Source organism: Plecotus auritus (genome assembly GCF_963455305.1).
Source record: "Plecotus auritus genome assembly, chromosome: 11".
NCBI classification, from domain to species: domain Eukaryota; kingdom Metazoa; phylum Chordata; class Mammalia; order Chiroptera; family Vespertilionidae; genus Plecotus; species Plecotus auritus.
The window spans coordinates 54,118,609-54,139,752 of NC_137777.1; the positions used below are offsets into that span (position 1 = coordinate 54,118,609).

The window sequence follows — 21,144 nt, forward strand, 5'->3', positions numbered from 1 at the left end:
GGGGCGCTCTGCACACTGTCGGGACTGCACAGACTCTCAGAGCACCTACCATTGGGCTTACAGAAAATATTCTTTCATGTTATTACCCAACTGTTGCCTGTACTCCCCAGCAAAATAAAAGCCACGCGATTACATTATCCAAAGGCACAATGTGAACGCACAAAGTATAGGTGTTTTATATATGAAAAACATAAAGTCAAATTAATTTCCTTTCAGTGAGGAGTCATAGGTGGAGTCCTAAATCTTACAACAAAGAATCAGGTTAACCTGATCCAAGTGGGAACAGAGGTATTTATGTTCCTGGAAACACATGCCATCCACTCACCCTGACCCCCTTAGCCAGAAAATAGTAAAAGCAAAACACAGTTGTTTTTCACTGAATCAAGATCAGGCAGCTACAAACAGGTATTTCAGTTTATTTTCTGTTGTACTGTTTTCTTACAGGAATTTCTTTTACTATCTCAGCAGTTGGGAACCAAAGCTTTCTAAATGTGAGGAATCACCTCCTCACATGCCAGCTGTGTTCGTGCTTCGGAGCCCAGTAAAGGCATTGAACTGTGTTGTGCGGTCCAGGTGGGCTTCCTAAAGCCTCCGGAGGCGTGAGTTAGGGTGATGGAGCGCTAGCACTCACCCCTCCAAAGGACAGTTTGGGAAATAAAATTGACTCTCTTTTCCACCTATAGCTCCTGTTTCTGTATCCGGGCCGGTCAGGCAAACATTTAGAAATAGTTTTTGTAACCGTAAGAGAATCGTGAATTTCACTTATATGTTTCCTGTCCACATGCTGCTGTGCTGGTGAAACAGATGCAGAGTTTATTCGAATGCTTGTCTTTGAACACATGCGCCAGGTCAGGGACTAGCCAGGTGCTTTCGAGCCCATTAGCTGCCACTAACTAACACACACAAGGAGGGATGGAGCTGTATTTCTGAGGCCCTGGGCTGTGCCACGCTGAGTTACACCTGCAAGCCTGTCTGTTCACCTGGCAGGCGGAGGGAGCTCATCTGCAAATTAATTACAACTAAACACAGACAGAAAAGGAGATGGGAGGACGGGACTGCTGGGCACCTACCCTGCACACAGGCTGAAATGAACACGATTTATATACACAAGGTGTGTTATGCACATTATACATTGGAAATTATTAGACATTTTAGAGTAACAATTATGGAATAATCATTAGAAACCAAAATATGCAGAATGTGATCCATAAATAAAAAGTTACATTTATCTAGTAGGTTTTCAAAGTCCATGAATTCATACATCTTAGTATTGGTCTTTGTCCATTTTAAATATTATATATTTTTAATTTAATAAAATTTATTGGGTGGCATTGGTTAATAAGAGTATGTAGGTTTCAGGTGTAATTCTATAATACATCATCTGTATATTGTACTGTGTGTTCACCACCCAAAGTCTAGTCTCTTTCAGTCACCATTTATCTCCCATTTACCCTTTTCTACCTCCCCCCACCCCCGCTTTTTCTATGGTAATCACCACACTGTTGTCTGTCTATGAGGTGTGGGTTGTTTTTTGTTGTTGTTGTTGTTGTTTTTTGCTTAATCCCTTCACCTTTCTCACCCAGCCCACAGATCCCTCCCCTCTCTCCCACAAACCCCTCCCCTCTGACAGCTGTCAGTCTGTTCTCTGTATCTATGAGCCTGTTTCTACTTTGTTTGTTTATTTTGCTCATTAGATTCCACATATAAGTGAAATCATATGGTATTTGTCTTTCTCTGACTGGCTTATTTCACTGAGCATAACACCCTCTAGGTCCATCCATGCTGTCTCGAAAACTAAGATTTCCTTATTTTTCATAGCTGAGTAGTATTCCATTGTGCAAATGTACCATGTTCAAGGTTAATTTAATTGTATATATTTACTCCTCTTTTTTTAAAAGAATTGTTTTATTAACCATGCAATACTTAGACCCATCCAAAGGATGTGATTTAAAAAAAAAAGATAGAATGCCATTATCTTTAGCACAATGCAAATTTGTCCAGATATAAATAGGAAACTAACACCCCCAAGAAGATAAAACTAAGTTGGGCCAACAGAAAGGAAAGATGAAAGTAAGATAAGATGGAAAAAAAACCATACAAAAAAAGGGAAGCAGTACAGTGAGAACACCCAAAAACAATGACCACTGACTCAGTGACCTACAATCCATTGTAAATTGAGTTGTAGAGGAGAAACATTTCAACTGTGCTTAATACTTGTTAGCATTAAATATTTCAAAATGTTAATGATTTCAAAGACTTCTTTGAGACTACAGCAGAAGGAACTGGAGAAAGTCCAAAGAAATGAATAAAGACTTAATAAAAGCCAATTGCAGTTAAAAAAAAAAAAAAACTTTGAAAAGTCTCTTTGAGATCAATGAAAACATTCAATGAACTACTTGTGGGAAAGAAAAACATTCCAGAATGAGGCTTCTTTCCCTAAGTTGAACCAATATTACTAATGAAGACTTGGACTAAACATTAGAAAATTTTCTATTTCCTCAAATTTAGAAAAGAACAATCATAAATATACTAATAAACTAAGGTACTAGATGAAATGACAAGAAAACGTTTTTTTTTTAATTATTTAAAGTACCTGTGTTTTCCCGAAAATAAGACAGTGTCTTATATTAATTTTTGCCCCCAAAGACACGCTAGGTCTTATTTTCAGGAGATGTCTTATTTTTCCATGAAGAAGAATACGGTACACATTTATTGTTAAATGAAAATAAAGGAAATTTATTACCTGTATACGGTACGGTAGTATGGTAGTTGTCAACACAAACCAGACAAACTGTGAATCCTACAGTATCAAGAATTTACTCATTTATTCAATGACAATCATGTCATCATCTTCTGGAACATCATCATAACAATCCAATTCCTGAATTTCCTGGTGAATTTCTTGTGACTCCATTTCTTTCAGAATCAGTGGACCAAATCTCTCATGTTTAGCAATAGCACTGTCTTTAAATGAGTACTTCTTGTCAAGGTAGCCTGCTAGCAGTGCATTTGCAATGCAACTGTCAGTGATTTTCTCCCATGAATTCTTCACCCAAGTCACAACTTCTTGCACTTTAGGTTTCACAAAGTTTCCACGCTGATTTCTCTCCATTCTATTTTCAATGTAGTCATTAATTTCCATGCACAAATTGTCTTTGAATGGCTTGTTTATTGCAATATCAAGAGTCTGGAGATAGGCCGTCATTCCTGCGGGAATCATTATCTGATCTATTTTTCTTTCGTGAAGAAATGTCTTCATGTCTTTAGCGCGGTGAGTGCTGGCTGCATCCCAGACTAGCAGACCTCTTTGGCTCCCTCGCATAACAAGCGGCAGCATTAAATCGACCCACTTCCTTATAACTGCTTGTGTAGCCCAGGCTTTTTCAGTTTCAAGAATAAAAATGCCCAAAACACGTTCAATCTTTTCCTTCTTGCCCTTAGAAATGATTAAAGGTGGGATTTTAGTGCCATCCAGACGAATTGCCAAAATACAGGAAACATGTGCACTTTCATAAGCAGTGGAGGGAATGTACGCTAAGGAGGCACCCTGCTGTTCAATTGTTGTTTGAGATGATTGGCCCATAAACACTGCAGTTTCATCCATAGCAATCATGTTGGAAAGATTGTATTTAGAGAAGTCAGCATCATCAATAAAGGACTTGAATGCAAGTGCGTGCTTAATAACTTGAGTATCTTCCAACCTAAACAATGTTGTAGATCTTCTTAAAGACAGTTCACTTCGCTGAAGGAAATTATTCAGCCAGTGTTGTGATGCTTTGAAGTCTTCGGGGGCTATGTCAAACTGTGGTGCCATTGCAAGGGCAAATTCTTGAATCTGAGCCCTATTCACAACCAAAGCCTTTGCTCTTCTGTCAACAACCCATTCACAGATCAGGTCTTCCAGCTCGGAAAATAATGGTTGCCGACCTGATCCACACTTGCGCTTTTTAGCATTTCCCTTGTCCACTTGTTCAATGAGGTTACCATACTCTGCTCGCCATTTTCGGACCAATTGGATACTCAACATCTTCTCTTTGCAGAAAGCAGTAAGATTTTGGCCCCAAGAGTCTTCCACGATTCCTTTCTTGTACTCCACGGAGTAGCTTTTTCTTTTTGTGCTCATTTCTAGGGGTAAAAAAAAAGGAATTGGGGTATCAAGGTGGGGGGAGGGGGATCACTCAAAATGACACAGGGTGGATCAGAGGGGGGAATCAAAATGGCACAGGAGAATCAGAGGGGGGATTACCATTTTAGTAACCCCTTTTGATCCTCCTGTGTCATTTTGATTGTCCCCTCTGATCCTCCTGTGTCATTTTAAGTGATCCCCCTCCCCCCACCCCTGTGCCACTGAACACCTTCACCAGACATCCCCCCTACCCCTTTATCAGACATTTACCCCCTGGGGCCTGCCTGGGGACTGGGCTTGCTGGGGCCTGGATCTGGGCTGGAGCAGGGTCTGCCACTGACTGAGAACCTTCATTCATCATGAAGGTGGCCGCGAGCATCAGGTACTGTCACCAGAGACAGACCAGCACTCACCACCTTCGCCGAGTCCCGTCCGCTCTAATCCTCCTGTTCTTCTAGACGCATCTGTGAAAGTCTCCTCCTCTCTCCCGCCCCGTGCTCACTGCTCACTCCGACCTCCGCTCCGCCTCCACACAGCAGTGACATCAGGACTCCGCGTAATGTCACTGGTTGCTAGACGCCAGTCAGGGCGGCCCTAGCGACCAGTTTATGGTAAATTAATTTTCATTCTGAGACAGAGCCTGGGCCTTATTTTCGGGGGATGCCTTATATTTCACTCAGAAGGAAACCTGTAAGTAGGTCTTATTTTCGGAGGATGTTTTATTTTCGGGGAAACACGGTATTACATATGAATCTTTTTTCCCTATTGACCTCTCTCCACTCGTTCCCACCTCCCCCAGCACATGCCCTCACCCCTCTACTGACTGTGGCCATGGATTATGCTTATATTCATGCAGACAAGTCCTTTGGTTGACCTTTCACCCCCCCACACACACACACACCTCCCCTACTTTTCCCCCACCCATCCCCCTGATGTGGGATGGTCTGTTCAATGCTTCTCTGTCTCAGGATCTATTTTTGTTCATCAGTTTATGTGGATCATTATATTCCACACTAGAGGCCCAGTGCATGAAAATTCATGCACTGGAGGGGGGAGGAGTCCCTCAGCCCAGCCTGCCTCCTCTCACAGTCCAGGAGCCCTCAGGGGTGGAAGGCAACCTGTCAATCAGGGGAAGGCAACGCCCCCATCACACCTCTGCTGCTGCCACTGCCAGCAGCACAATCCTTGGCCAGCCCTGGTTACCTGAGCCTCAGGCAGCCCTGGGTGGCTGGGCAGCCACCATCTGAGGCTTGCCTGGGCCTTAGCCCACCCTGGGCAGCTGGGCAGCCAACATCCGAGGCTTGCCTGCACCTTGGGCTGGCCCTGGGTGGCTTGGGGGCTTAGGGGGGGTCCGGCTACACCACACACCTGCCACCCCCCAGCGGGGCTAAAAGGACTGGGGAACTACTGCAGGGCTGAGGGGACTGGGCACCGCCATCTTGTGGCTATGGCCACCACCATCTTTGTGATAGCATGACGGTCAATTTGTATATTCCCTCTTTATTAAATAGGTTATGAGTGAGATCATGTGATATCTATCTTTCTCCAACTGGCTTATTTCACTTAGCATAATGCTCTCCAGCTCCATCTATGCTATTGCAAATGGTAAGAATTCCTTCTTTTTTATGGCACCATAGTATTCCATTGTGTAGATGTACCACAGTTTTTTAATCCACTCATCTGCTGATGGGCACTTAGGCTGTTTCCAAATCTTAGCTATTGTAAATTGTGCTGCTATGAACATAGGGGTGCATATATCCTTTCTGATTGGTGTTTCTAGTTTCTTGGGATATATTCCTAGGAGTGAGATTATTGGGTCAAATGGGAGTTCCATTTTTAATTTTGTGAGGAGACTCCACAGTGGCTGCACCAGTCTGCATTCCCACCAGCAGTGCATGAGGGTTCCTTTTTCTCTGCATCCTCGCCAGCACTTGTCGTTTGCTGATTTGTTAATGATAGCCATTCTGACAGGTGTAAGATGTTACCTCATTGTCATTTTGATTTGCATCTTTCGGATGATTAGTGACTTTGAGCATGTTTTCATATGTCTCTTGGCCTTCTGTATGTCCTCTTTTGTAAGGGGTCTAATTAGGTCCTTTGCCCATTTTTTGATTGGATTGTTTATCTTCCTTTTGTTAAGTTGTATGAGTTCCCTTAAATTTTGGAGATTAAACCCTTATTAGAGACAACATTGGCAAATATGTTCTCCCATGCTGTGGGCTTTCTTGTTGTTTTGTTGATGGTTTCTTTTGCTGTGCAGAAGCTTTTTATTTTGATGTAGTCCCCTTTGTTTATTTTCTCTTTAGTTACCATTGCCCTAGGAGCTGTATCAGTAAAAATACTGCTACAACAAATGTCTGCTATTTTGCTGCCTATGGAGTCTTCTAAGATTTTTATGGTTTCCCATCTTACGTTTAAGACCTTTATCCATTTTTAGTTTATTTTTGTGAATGGTGTAAGTTGGTGGTCTAGTTTCAATTTTTTTTTGTCATGTATTAAACAGATTCAAGAAAACATTTTTAAATTTTTTAATTTATTTATTGATTTTAGAAAGAGAGGAAGGGAGAGAGAGAGAGAGAGAGAGAGAGAGAGAGAGAGATCGATTTTTTTCCACTTCATTCATTCATTGGTTGACTTTTATATGTGCCCTGATTGGGGACCAAACCCAAAACCTTGGTACATCAGGATGACACTCTAACCAACTGAGCTCCCTGACCAGGACCATGACAACAAAACTTTTATCCTTAAAGTAAAATACATTTCATTTCAATGTTAATTTGTTATGTTAATATGATAGCCACTGAATATTTTAATTAATGACTATTTTTAGATTACCCACTAACAGGAGGGCACTTGACTTTGGCAAACAGATGTGGGTGCAGTTCTAGAGGCATTTGGCAAGACAGCAACTCAGCATAGACATGTAAAATGCAGATGTGCATTTTGAACTGTTGAAAAGATGGGTTGGTGATTGTGCTGGGTTCTAAATTATTCAGTTGTCCCTAAAAGGATTTGTGAGAGGACTATTTTCAGGAATGTATGGGTGTTGTACTAGTAAGTAGTTGTTTCGATAGAGAGAACAGAGTTTATATTTGAGAGGAGAAAAGGCCGAGTGACCACAGGGACAGCTGGCCTGTTAGCAGGAGGAGGCTTGCTCTGTCCACTCATCGTCAGAGAATGACATCACAGGAAGGTGAACTATGGGTCGTATTCTGTCCAACCTGAGAAAAAATGACTGAAGGATAGTGGAGGTGTCACTGTATCACATAGGGAATAATTTCAGGGTCATTGCTCCGAGGGACAGTCTCTGGGTAACTTTAGCCCCAGGTGGGGGGCCTGGTTCAGGTTGCATGAGGTCCTGGCCCTTGGCCCTCAGTCCCACCCAGCAACCTGGTAAGAGCTGTGTGTCCTCTTCCAGACATCAGGAGATGAGGAGTCTGGGCAGTGTCCCCTCTTTGCACCTTTTTAGTTTTAATATTCAATTGTTCTGGTAATTATCTGAAATGTATAACATGGTTCAAGTTAAATATTTCTACACAGTCTGTGTTCTATGTCTTGATCAAATTCTTTAATGTTTTATCAAAGTCAACATCTGCACTAGTAAAAGAGAAACATGCAAATTGACCGTCCCTCCACTATGCCCACCAGCCAATCAGGAGCGAGTATGCAAATTAAACCCAACAAAGATGGCCGTTAATTTGCATACGCAGGCGTGGAGTGAAGACTGAAGACAGCGTAGAAGGAAGCCAAGTGCTACAGAAGGGAGCAAAGCAGCAGAGAAGGAAGCGAGGCAGTGGAGACGGGAGGGAGTGAGGCAGTGGAGACGGGAGGGAGCTAGGCAGTGGAGAAGGGAGTGAAGCCCGTGGGCTTCGCTCCCTTCTCTGCTTCGCCCAGGCCGCAGGAAGCCCTAGTCTTGCAGGAATCTTCCTGCAACAGGCCTCTAGTCTATATATATAAAAGCCTATGCAACCAGACGACCAAATGACCAGCCGGTAGCTATGACATGCACTTACCACCAGGGGGCAGACACTCAATGCAGGAGCTGCCCCCTGGTGTTCAGTGTGCTCCCACAGAGGGAGCACCACTCAGCTGACAAGTGCAGCTGCGAGGGCGTGAGCCTCTCCTTCACACACTCCCCTTGAACATCTAAGTGGTGGTGGCAGGAGCAGTGGGGACGGAATGAGTGGGAGCGGCATGGCACCCAGCCCAGGCTCTGGCTCATCCCGGCCACCTGACGCTTGCTTCGTGCACTACTTCATGCTGTGTGGGATGTACACGGACAGTGGGCTGGAGCCCGACAAGCTGGCAGGTAAGGCCAGGCTGTGGCGGCGAGGAGATCCACTGATCCCCGCAGGCCAGGCCGAGGGACCCCACCGGTGCGTGAATCCGTGCACTAGGCCTCTGGTAGATTATAATTTGAAACAAGAGGAGGATGTCAGCACTCTGGACAGACTCATCATCGGATGCTCTTGGGTAGTTGGTCAACATCCTTTGAGTGTTCTTTTTGGAGGAAAGGACAATGGCCAGGGCACTGTGGAGAGGCAGGTGTGGTGACCTGTGACCCCTACCATGGAGCTGAGCAGAGCCCTGTCCAAGCCACCCGCTGTGGTCCTGAACCTGAATGTCACTCCAGCAAGCCAAAGCCTCAGAGGCTGGAGAGCAACCCTCGCTGCTGTGGAAACCTGTCTCCTGTGTGACCCCAGGCCCCAGACCCCGTGGCATGTCAGGTCACATGGCCCTGGCTCTGCAGAAGGACCAGGCCACTCCAGTAGGGCATGGCCTCTTGTTCCCTGCGGGACTCTCGCCAAAGCCTTCACCTCTCAGCCTCACTTTACAGAAACAAAATGAGGATGAAGATGCTAAAATGGGATGTTGATCCATCCCAGCATCGTTTTCAGCATCCGCTGGACCATGGTTTAAGGTTTTGTGCTTTATTGGTCTTAAGGCATAGGAGACTTTTACTAAGGAGATGTTGCTTACTGGTTGTGACTTTGGCTCAGGAAGTTTAAAATATAACTTTACGCCTGTGAGTATATGCAAGTTCATTCAAATCAGTGAACTCATTCACACTAACCTTAGGACCGAAAGACAGACACAAAGTAACAAGTATTTGCTTTAAGTAAGAAAATAACTTTCATCAATGGCTATTGTCTGAATTCATCCTATCTCATAAAAGAGTAATATGCAAATTAACCATCACTCTGCCACGCCCATAAGCCACACCCACCAATCAGGAGCAAATATGCAAATAAACCCAACCAAGATGGCTACGGCCACAGAAAGCAGGAGGGAGGCTTGGGTTTTCCCGGCAATAGAGGAAGCCAAGCTTTCCGCCTGCCCTTGCTGGCCTAGGCCTCCACTCAAGGCTACAAAGTTTCAATGATAGAAGATACATAAACCCAAACAGAAATGGCGGCAGCCACGGAGCTGGAAAGAGCAGGAGGCTAGGGTTGCCCCCTGCGATGGAGGAAGCCAAGCTTTCCACACACCCTGGCTGGCCCAGGTCTCCACTTAAGGCTACAAAGTTTCAATTATAGAAGATACATAAATCCCCCCAAAAATGGCTGCCGCCTCGAAGCAAGCAGAAGGCTTGGCTCCGCTCCAGGCTACAAAGTTTCAATTGTAGAAGATAAATAAACCCCAGATCCCAGGGCCTCCACTTGGGTTGCCAGGGGGCGGGGCCGGCCTGCAAACCACCACAGGCCCCTCACCCAGGCCGCCCCACGCCCCAAGGGAACCCCCACCCTGATCCGGGACACCCTTCAGGGTAAACCAGCTGGCCCCCACCCATGCACCAGGCCTCTATCCTATCTAATAAAAGAGTAATATGCAGATTGACCATCACTCCAACACACAAGATGGCTGCCCCCATGTGGTCAAAGATCCTGCCCCCATGTGGACACAAGATGGCCACCACAAGATGGCCAGCAAGGGAGGGAAGATGGGAGGGACCAGGCCTGCAAGGGAGGGTAGTTGTGGACGATCAGGCCAGCAGGGGAGGACAGTTGGGAGCAATCATGCCTGCAGGGGAGGGCAGTTAGGGGTGACCAAGCCGGCAAGGAGGGAAGTTGGGGGTGACCAGGCCTGCAGGGAAAGGCAGTTGGGGAGGACCCAGGCCTGCAGGGGAGAGCAGTTGGGGGGGGACAAGGCCTGCAGGGGAGGGCAGTTAGGGGAAAACAGGCTGGCAGGGGAGCAGTTAGGCATAAATCAGGCTGGCAGGGGAGTGGTTAGGGGGTGATCAGGCTGGCAGGCAGAAGCGGTTAGGGGCAATCAGGAAGGCAGGCAGGCGAGCAGTTGGGAGCCAGCAGTCCTGGATTGTGAGATGGATGTCCGACTGCCCGTTTAGGCCTGATCCCACCAGGATCGGGCTTAAACGGGCAGTCAGACATCCCTCGAGGGGTCCCAGATTGGACAGGGTGCAGGCTGGGCTGAGGGACACCCCCTCCCCGTGCACGAATTTTGTGCACTGGGCCTCTAGTTAAAAAATAATCTGTGTTTGTATTGTCTTTATAATTTAAGTTTGTATGCAAAAGTCATTTAATTAAGCAAATATTTACCGAGAGCCGACTTTGTGCGGGGCTGATCTGACCTTGGACGGACATCTCCCAGCAAAGGGCAGCCCTGTGCTCAGAAAGCTCCTGCTCTGTCAGGTAGAGGCCAACAGAAGGAAGCCAGCATGTAAACACACGCATTTCAGGTGATTGTCAAGGGCGACGGAGAACATGTTAGCAAGGAAGGGCTGTGGGAGGTGAGGAGTCTCCTGTGTTGGTCAGAAAAGACCTGCTCGTTTGATTTATTGACATATTTTGATCTCCCTGTTAGAGGAAACACAAGGAAAAGTCTTCTCATGTCTTACGTTGTCTGTAGATGAACACAGGCACTGATGATGCTGTACAGCAAGGGATGAGCACCGTGGGGAGCCTTGCTAAACAGTGATGCTTGTTAGTCACAAAGCAAGGAAGCTGGAGAGGCAGCACGCTGAAACCCTCTGAGATGCTCTTCTCAGTGTCTGCAACCATGAAATGCAGTCCGGACTTGAGTAGGAACATATTCTTGACGCTGACAAACTCCTTCTACAGGAAGACTGGAGGGCCGGCCTCTCGTGCGCTCAGAGGGCAGCCTGTTGGCTCCCTGGGAAGGAACGTTGGCCATGGACATGACTCTCCTTACAGCTGCAAGAGGAGACCTCCCGCCTAACCAGGACAGAGGACGCCTCTGGTGGGTGTGCACCCTCCTGCATTTTCAGTAAGAACTGCATTCAGACACCGTAACCGCCCTGAAGGAGGTTGGAACTCATGCGCTGGGGGCGCCGGGCATCACTCTCAGGGCAGAGAGCAAGCCAGGAAGGCAGAGCTTCCACGCGGCCGGGAGGTGACCGTGGGAAAGCACAGACCAGGAGACGCCCAGTTCCTGGGAACATGGAGGTCTGAGGACTCTGAGGAGGCAGAGCAGGTGAGCCTCTCTCAGGAGGGGCAGGCTGCCCAGCACACAGTAGTCCCGCCCACCCCATTCCCCCGCCCCCAGCCTGAGACCTCACTGCACTCCCCCCCCGCCCCCCCCGCCCAGAGAGCTGGGGGTGTCGTGTGAAAACATGGCTTTCCCGCTTTTCCTGAGAACAGTCTGTCCAGACAAACAGACAAAACTAAGAGTGATCACTGCTGTGATGTCTGAGCACGCAAAGGGCAGCGGGAGCTCAGAGCAGGACTGAGCAGGTTTTCTAAATAAACAGAAGCCCGCGTATCCGGAGCGGCTGAAAGACGGGCCTCACGCAGAGCTGTCATGTCTGGGAATATCAAACAGGGGCGTGCAGATTTCAGATTTGGATTTCCCAGTCTTCGTGTTCTTGCTAAACATGCGAACCCATTCTGCACTCCCCGCTGCTTCCAGCACGCGCTGCTGTCCGAGGAGCCTCACTGCTGTCCTAGGCCAAGGAGATGCCATTTGCTCCAGCAGATGGGCGTGAGATAGAGCGTGACAGGCGGCGGCTCCCCTGTAATTTCAGAGAATGGTATCACCCGGGCTCGCCGGGATCGCTGGTTACCTCCTGTCAGTGAGCAACAGTCCTCCTGCGAAGCAGGAGCCCAGCCGCCTTTGTCTGGTGGCAGAGCTCCCTGCGGGAGGGCATTGCCTCAGGATGACCATGTACAGGAGCAAGCGCCGGCATCAGCGATGTGAGTACACTCTGACCCAACTTTTCATGACAGGCGGTGGGAGAAATGAACTGATTTCTTAGGAGAGACTGACCATGACTTCTTCAGATATTTCCTGGGACTAGAAAAGACAGTGTAGCTTTTTCACCCTCGCCTTTATTTTTATCGCTGTTACATGCCAGAAAGATGTGGGGGGCGAGAGCAGGAGGAATTCACTTGTTACTATGGAAACCCTTGAAAAGGTTTACAAAATCAACAGAGAAACAGCTCGATGCAATTCCAGTGGAGCTCAGCATCCTTCATCAAGCAGAGCACTGGGTAGCGCTCGCTCTCTGCTCTCTCCCTCTCTCTCGCTCTCTCTCCCTTCTTTACTGGGAGCAAGGGGTTTTCTCCCTGGGGGTCTATTGAAAGGTTTGGGAAGGGAGCCTCACACATCTGTTTATTCATCCCATTTCAAGTGTAACTCTCAGTGTCTCTAAACACTTTGGGATGGAGGGGAGAGGTTCATTGCGAATATGTAACAGAATATTCTTTGGTGCCAAACTTCTTGGTCCCGGCCATATTTGTAACTTAATTCAGGACAGGAAGCATGTCCAAGGGCTATGAGGAGTCACCTGTGATCCACGCCAAAGGGGCTGATCTCACAGAACAGCAGCATGACAATTGCTCTGGCCAAATGTCCGGAACAAAGTGGTTGTGGGACTGAAAGCCGCTCGGATTTAGCTGGAAATCCGAGTCTTGTGGAAACCCTTTCACGGCAGAGCCCCGTGCCTGGCAGGGCGACCTCTCCGCCCACCTCGGCCAGCGGCTCTGAGCCACTTTCTCTTCTCGGGTCTGAAGTAAGTGTTGCCATGGAGCCCGTGGCCCTGCACTGACCGGCTCCCGCCTGAGGCAGGTGACCACACTTGTTCTGTGGTCCAGGTCCACCGGCTTGATCTCCATCCTGACGTCCTGGGTGTTACCGAATACGGAAAACACAGAAGCAGCAGCAGCAGCAGCAATTCCTCCATCAAAGGCTACAGGACGATAGGAACATAGTATTTTTTGAGGGTGATAATGTGGTCTTTGGTCCGTCGTCACCTGCGAGCTGAACGCTAACATTTCTCTTGTTCAAGGAAGTTTGATGCTCCATGGCACGCCGGTGAGCTGCGACCGCCAGCGCATTTCAGTGCTTCCTGCCTCTGGATTCCATTTCTGCCCTGCGATTGAGAAAGTGTGGGACAGTGGCTGCTTTTCCCTATAAACATGGTTCGTACACAGCCGACAAGTCGGTTGCTGATTTTCTCCTTGTGATTTCCTTCTGCAAGAGTCACTCTGAGCGGTGCACGTACTGGAAACATGCACGCCCCATTGCTCCTGTCTCATACACCCCTCATGTTTTTCCATGTGGGCAACCATCGCCTTAATGCACATGGCAAATAAAAGATTCACAGGAAAACTGTCCTGAGTGTCCCTCCCTAAAATGTGCTTGCTGGAGTCTGCGACGAAGCAGCAGGAAGAAACTGTGAATTACATGAGGCAAGCCAGCAATGTGTAATTATGCAGCCAGACACAGTGGGTGTGCTGAACCGTTTAGATTTTCAAAGCCCGGTGTGTCTTGTCTACCTGGATCATTGGCTGGCTTCTACTGCACTAACTGTTCTATATTCTAACCATATAAAAGACTGGAGAGCAGGAATGCAGTAAAATAAAGTGTTAAGAAACCTTAGCAATAAAAGCAAATGGGATCCTTAAATGAATGTCTATCTTACGCCAATAATCTTTGCAGAAGTGGAATGCAATGCCCTTGTTTGCTCTCCATGGGCATACAATAATATCTGGAGGATCCCCTCACCAGAAGCCAGTGCAGCTCCGCTTTAAATCATATGGTTTATGTGTTTTGATCATGTAAAGGCATAAACTAAGCTAGAGGCAATTGTAATCCAATTAAAGCAATAATTGCATGCTTAAAATCTCAGTGTGGGAAAGGAGAAGAGTGTTCCTATGATTGTCTTTAAAATTGCAGAAGTACATAAATAAAGTTTTTAATTTTCTCATTCCATAAAGATTTACTATAATATCCTCCAGCAGAAACAATGCTACTTCCTTCTGGAGGCCCAGGAGAGAGCAGCAAGCCGCCTGAGCACCCAGGGCGTGAGGTGGCAGCACCAGCACGGGCGGGGGGGGGGGGGGGGGGGGGGAAGGGGGGGGCGGAATGTTTAAAGCAGAAATTGTGCTAAGCCTTTGAGAATTCCTGTGGGATTTTTAAACCCACCCATTCCCCCTGCCCAGGCGGGTCATTTATAATCCCCTGAGGCGGGGGTGGGGGAGCAGTTGCTGTGGAAAAGGAGACCGCCTGCGCGTTCATTCAGCTGGCAGGTCTTCCTGGCGCGTAACTGCATAATGACTGTCAATTAGATTTGAATTGGGGCGGTGGGGGGCGGGGGGGGGGCATTACAAAATGATTGCCTATGTCTAACAGAGCCAAACACGTAGAAATCACTTTAAGAGACTTTAATGGATGGAAATCTGGTTTTACAAATTAGGTTGGGTCGGAATCATCATTTGTAAAACCTTTTCCTTCAGAGTTTAAATATAGATTTTTTTTTTCACATATTGCATTAGTCTATTTATTAAAGTGTGAAGTTTATGTATAAACTCTCAAAATTCGTATTATGTGTAAAACAAAGTATACCAGTGACCTCCCTTACTGGAATTCCAAATGACCTTGAGAAAACATGTGTTTTGTTTTTTAAAAAGACAGAGAGAGAAATTCTTAAAGCTAAATATGTTTTTGAAATACATACATAGGGAAACCTTAGAGCAGGGCCCATATGATGTTAGGTGTGGATTTTTGAACATCCTACAACCTCATACGCAGCGAGAAAACAGTGCCCCTCTCATTGTAGGGCTAACACTTCCTCTCATTGTGCTAAGTAGGAGCAGACGTGGCTTTCTGGCTGCTAAGGATGCGTTAGGGTGACCTTACCCACCTTACTGTGGGAAGACTTGCTGAGATCATGTCAGGAACTGAGTCCCGCCGTCAGTCTCCTGTGAGCTTGTCCCATGTCTGTGGGTTGCAAGTTCTTCGATGCCTTCAGTGACCAGTGCACAGATGGTTTTTGGAGTGTCTTCCATGTCTAACCTCAGCGTTTCCAGTACATAGTTTCATCATGTAATTCTCCTCAAAGACATTGGATGGTTCTCATTGCCTACACTGGGGCTCTGGGCCCATGTGTTCATATCCACGTGACCCTGGGTTTAATGCAAGAGGCCCTAGAATCCATGAGAACATTAATCATTGCCTGTGTAATGATGAAAAATATGTATATATTGCACACATGTATCACATACACACACATATATAAACATATACTAATTTTGGGTTCTAAAGTGGTATGTTTAATTAATAAAATGTATTTAAAAGGTGATACTAAACTTATAAACTTTTTATGCCATATATTTTATATGTTATTTAAAAACATATCACATTGGATATAATTATGTTCAATGCTTAAAGAAAAGTATTCTCATGTTCCCAAATGTTGGGAATCACAGAACTGGAAAATGAAATACAGATATGACATCATGTCTCAGACATCCGCGTCCTCCTCACCCCCGCCTTCCTCACTCCACCTGTGTTCTGGGCTTGACCAGGCTCCGGATTGCCCCGGCTTTGCCATGCCTGCTCTATGGACGGGCGGCCTGCACCAGCATCTTCTCGTGCAGAAACCATTGCTAGTCAAGGTTTCACTCAAGTGCCACCTCCTTCACAAAGGTCTCTCCCATTTCCAAGTCAAATTTCTCTTCCTCTTCTCTCTTCTCAGGTAATTATAATTTGCTCACACTTCCTATGGTTCTGTCTTATACAGTGACATTTATCTGCTTATTCCATCAATCTCTCATTTTCCTTTCACATGAGGTGCCTATTATTCTTGTTGGATGTATTCTCAGAGCATAATACAATGCTTCACTCATAACAACCCATAACTCTCTAATGAAGTTTAGTCACAGAAAGAACTATTTATTCATCACCCCTTACATTACTCTCCAGACACGGCTCTTACACTAAGACTGTAGCAATGTACAAAACGAAGTTCTATTTGGGAAGGGAAAACAAAATGCAAATAAATGTATAATATGCCATATGCCACGTGATGCTATTTTCTACGGAGAAAAAATAAAGCAAGAAAGAGGGAAAGAGAGTTTGGGAAGGTGGAGTGGAAAACTGCTCTTTTCTATGGGGTAGACAGGAAAAGCCACTGTGATTAAGGTGACATTTGATCAGACACCTGGAGGAAGTGAGGGAGCAATCTCTACTTCCCGCATAGTTCCAGGTGTACACAGCATGTGCAAAGTCCCTGGGGTACTTGGGGTATTGGAGGAAGACAGAGAAGAAAACTAGAATTAATGAACAGATATGAGATTAAAAAAACATCAGAGGCATTGGATGGGTAAGTAGGACATAGAATTAAATGTAACAATGTATTTTATTTGTAACTGAGTTCAGATATTATATGTATTTACTAACTTTTAAGAAACACTGTACTTTGAAGTGACTTGTGAAATAGTTCTATTAAAATAAAAATAATAAGAATGATGTTTTAGAAATCACTACACTTTATGCTAGTCAAGGCATCTAATCATTAAATGAAAGAGAATCAAATCGTGGTCACTCAGAGCCAGAGAGATATTATTTGAACAAGAATATTTTCTGATTTGTCTTCTTACGACTATTCTTATATTCTTGATTGATTAACCCTCCCTCTCTTTAAAAATCTTGCTATGAGAAACAAATAAATTCATAGTTTGATGGGAATGCTGTCCAGTTTCCTAAGGGATTGGCAGGAGGAAACGCTGGCTGCCATTCTTAATTGGTATAGAATTGGTGCGTTAGTGGTCAAGTGGATAATTGGTTTGATGTTCTGGAATTGTTAGAACATGCGCTGTCTTACTTGACACATACATCTTCATTGCTACATTTGGTCTTATATAAATCTTTATTGAAATATTTTTTGAAATTAATACAAATTGGATAGAAAAGATAAAAATGGATTATTACTCAAAACAAGTATTTATGTTGATGCCATATGTAACTGTGAAGATGAACGCAGGCATGACTCTTCGTTCCGTAATTAGATCATATCTCAAATGTTGACATTATTACAGAACGAGTTGAAGAGCCATATGATCTAGGTTAAAATTTTTTTAAGTTTACACTAAAAAAAAAATACTTGACACTTATTATGTAAGGCTCTCTGGAAGACACCCTTAAATTCAACCCTTGATTTTTCTGTCATCAACGCTTGTTGGGAATCCTGGCCGACAGCTGAAATTTCTCCAGCCTTTTCCCCTCCGGTTCCTGATGTGATGTCTACGGCGGGCATGGAGTGAGCCATGGAGGGTGCACTTTCCTCCGTGGACTCCTGTCTGCGGCCAGCGTCAGGATGGCGTGGTAGAGCATGCTCACCGGGGCTGTCATTGAAGAGAGCGGGTGTAGGCAGGATGGCTGAGGACCCCCCGGTACGCGGGGCTCTGCCTCTCCCCCTCCCTGTGCTTTGCTTTCTCAAGTTCCATCCTGCGGCTGCAACTGGGTCCACCTGAAGGAATGCTTTCCTCTCTCTCTCTCTCTCCCCCCCCCCCAGGTATTTTTCTATTTCAGTGCTCCCATAATCAAAGGTCACTTGTAGAAGGTGACCATTTGTCCATTTACTTTGAACTTGGCTCTCATCCACCACCTGCTCGTTTAGTTTCTCTCCTCTGAGAATCCGGGCTGCATTCCTGTCTAGACCTACATAGAAACCTTGGTGCTGGCCCTGCCCCACCACAGTTGTTCACATTAATGTTCTCTACAGAACGGCACTGACCTCTCAAAGAAGGTGACAGTGACAAATGATGGGAGTTTTGTTTACAGAGAACACCTGATACATGCTAAGCAACTAGATTCTTAGCTAAATCAGATAGGTGTTGAAGTAGATCTCAATGTGTCTTTTGAAAATTCTGCCATGAATGCACAGGTGTGTGTGTGTGTGTGTGATTTCAATCTTTGTTGTTGAAAGTATTACAGGTGTCCCGTCCTTTTCCCTCCAATGACTCCCTCAACCCCTCCCGCCCCCCTTCCCCGGGGCCTTCAGTACATTATTGTCTGTGTCCATGGGTTATGCATATCTATACTAATAAAAGCCTATGTAGTCATCATGCCCTCATGCCATGATACCCTCACGTCAAAACAATCCTCCACCAAGAGGCTGCATGTGCAGCGGGCACGTGTGGGTGGGCGGGGACCTGACTCAGTGTGCGTGGCACGGAGGCGGGTCCTGCAGCTCCGGGCGGCAACGCTGGGCGTGGGGTGGGGGGGGAAAGGTCCCGTGGCTCCGCGTGACAACATGGGGGGTGTCCCTGCGGCTCTACACAGTGCAGAGGCTGTCCCAGCGGCTCCACAAGGAGCTGTGGGGGCGGGTCCTGGAGGCTCCACCTGGCGACACCAGGGGTGGGACCCCCGGCTCCAGCCTACCTCTTTGGGGCAATCCATCGAGGAGCCCCGGATGGGTGGGCAGGGCCTACCTCTTTGTGGAGATTGATTCCGGGGCTCCTGCGCTGTGAGAGGGCACAGGCCAGGCTGGGGAACACCCCCACACCTGAGTGCAGGAATTTCGTGCACTGGGCCTCTAGTATGCTTATAAGTTCTTGGATTTTTACATGGTGATAGACAAGATGGGCACTCCAATGCACTGATGGAGAGAAGATAACATGGGAAGGAGTCTTTGGAGTGTCTAACGTGTCCTGCCGTGGGGAGCTTAGAAAGCAACTTTCTCAAAAGCCGTGATCTGCTGTAATTATGCTTTTTGGACAGTCTGTCTATTTTGTTGAGCCACATTAAATTGTCATTTTAAGTCAAAGTTAACAGTTTCATATTGTTAATCTAAACACCAGCTCACAGAAGTTGGCGATGAAAGGGGAGCAGGCAGATGGAAAGTCATCGCACCAACACTACATAGTTGGCATTAAAAGGTGAGGGTGTGGTGACGATCCTTCATTAATTTAACTGTTCATTCAACATGACTAAACCTCAGAGCCCTTGATAATGATGCTAAACTGTGTCATTGCCTGCAGTGTGTTTTATTGTATCCTTCCACTGTCATTGTAGGAGTTTTCATTTCATTGCACTAAAACATGTCAAGGGCATTTATAGTTAAGCTGAGGATGAGCACTAGCTATCTAAAAGAGTATAATTAACAAAGGGAATATATGTGCTGTTGTTTGGGGCATGGAAGGTTAAAGCAGCCACGAGGGAACAGAAGTGCATTCAGACATGTCAACGTAGGTTAAATAGATGATATTTTAGCTATTAATCCTTCTAACTAGGCTTTAAAGATCATCAAAACTTTGGAAATTGCCTACCTCCCACCAAACTAAGCAGTTATAATAAAAATGTGAATTCTAATTTTACATGGTTTTATTACTAGAACTTTGCTTTCATCCACTTGGAACAACTATAAATGAATTAATAGTAATACAAAAATAATAAAAGTAACATTTGACATTTCTTGAACTCTATGCCAGGTATTATTTTAAGCACTTTGTTATATATAACTAATGTAATGCATGCAACAGGGCAATTATTGAACATGTAGAAGCACTAATCTAGTAATTATGACCCTTTTAATTTTCAATGCAATTTCAAAATGTTACTCATAATTTTGATATCTACTCTCCAGGAAATCAAACACCAAGTTAAATTAAAACATGTCATTGGCCTGAGGGAAAGAATCAGCTTTTGTGTCTCTTGAGGAAACTAAGAAATTAAAGTTAAAAGTCAAAATATAGTGTTTGACCAATATCCCTATTATTTGAATCATATAAAAACAGGAAAACTATTCTGAGAAAACGCTTACAGACACAGATGCAAGTGAAATGCTCACTGACAGTGCACCTGCTCTCTTCCTGCAGAAGGCTGCAAGGGTTTCAGAAGTTCCAGAAGCAAGCGCACTGCCAAGTCTGAGTTCAGAATGAGTTGCTGCCCCTTCTTGGTCTGCACAGCTGAATTGTGTGGTGTGACCTTTGATTCCTTTTCCTTTTCCTAGTTATTGATTTCTTGGCGTTATTTTCTGAATCGCACTCTCCTTCTGACTACGGAATTGCTGACCCTATAGTTAGATAGGGCTACATTACATATGCCTTAATACTGACTCAAGGTCTTAATGGTCTCTTATCATTGACATTCTATTCTCTCTAGAACCTCATTTGTGTTAAAATAAAGATAAAATCCACATCCATTTCCTTAAACTTCTTAGAGAGAGTGTGGCATGTATTTTTGTAATGCCTCATGCCTTAGGCTGCTTATCATTGGAAAGTCCGTAAGTATATTTTTTATGATTATATGATTCTTTTGACCCCTAGTGAACTTGAAACTGCCCTAGAGGAACAGAGGATGTATTTCCTTAAACAAACACACATTGTTCTTCAAATTGTATGGGTCTCCTCCAGGTGCCCCACAGGCCAGGGAACTTGACTTTGCAGTCCCCTCTGCTGGGTGCCGGGGGAGGTCCACTTTCCACCTTCATTCCCCCCATATTTGAACGGCATCTGTCAACTCAAGTGCATAGTCATACTTCCCCCTTACTGTGCTCTCCGATTATAACATTTCGGTATTTTATTTTATATGATCATAAAATGGAACATAAAATCGGATAGCAAACACACACAACCCCTGTAAATGCATGCAGGACGCCTGGAACCTTTAGTTCTAGCTCATTTATAGCATCAGTAACTAATGCGGGGCTGATTCACAATTAAATAATACACTGACACAGAATCAAAAAACATTTGTTTTTAACTGGAGTACAAGGAAATTTTCATTTACTTTTTTCCTTCAAGTCTGGCTTTGGT

General features: G+C 45.5%; 1 protein-coding gene across 9 annotated transcripts in view; it reads left to right on the forward strand.

Moving 5' to 3' along the window:
- The window catches only part of RALYL (RALY RNA binding protein like), a 573,551-nt gene that overhangs the window by 394,448 nt on the left and 157,959 nt on the right, over window positions 1-21,144 (forward strand). The window contains exon 1 of one of the 9 annotated variants that reach the window (XM_080647109.1): window positions 11,687-12,297. The exons of 7 other annotated variants lie outside the window; for them this stretch is intronic. In XM_080647109.1, the coding sequence (XP_080503235.1) occupies window positions 12,132-12,297 (166 nt within the window). In that variant the 5' untranslated portion in view covers window positions 11,687-12,131. Of the gene's footprint in view, window positions 1-11,686; window positions 12,298-21,144 lie in introns of those variants that run through there. One more of the 9 variants, XM_080647106.1, reaches the window with a different exon arrangement.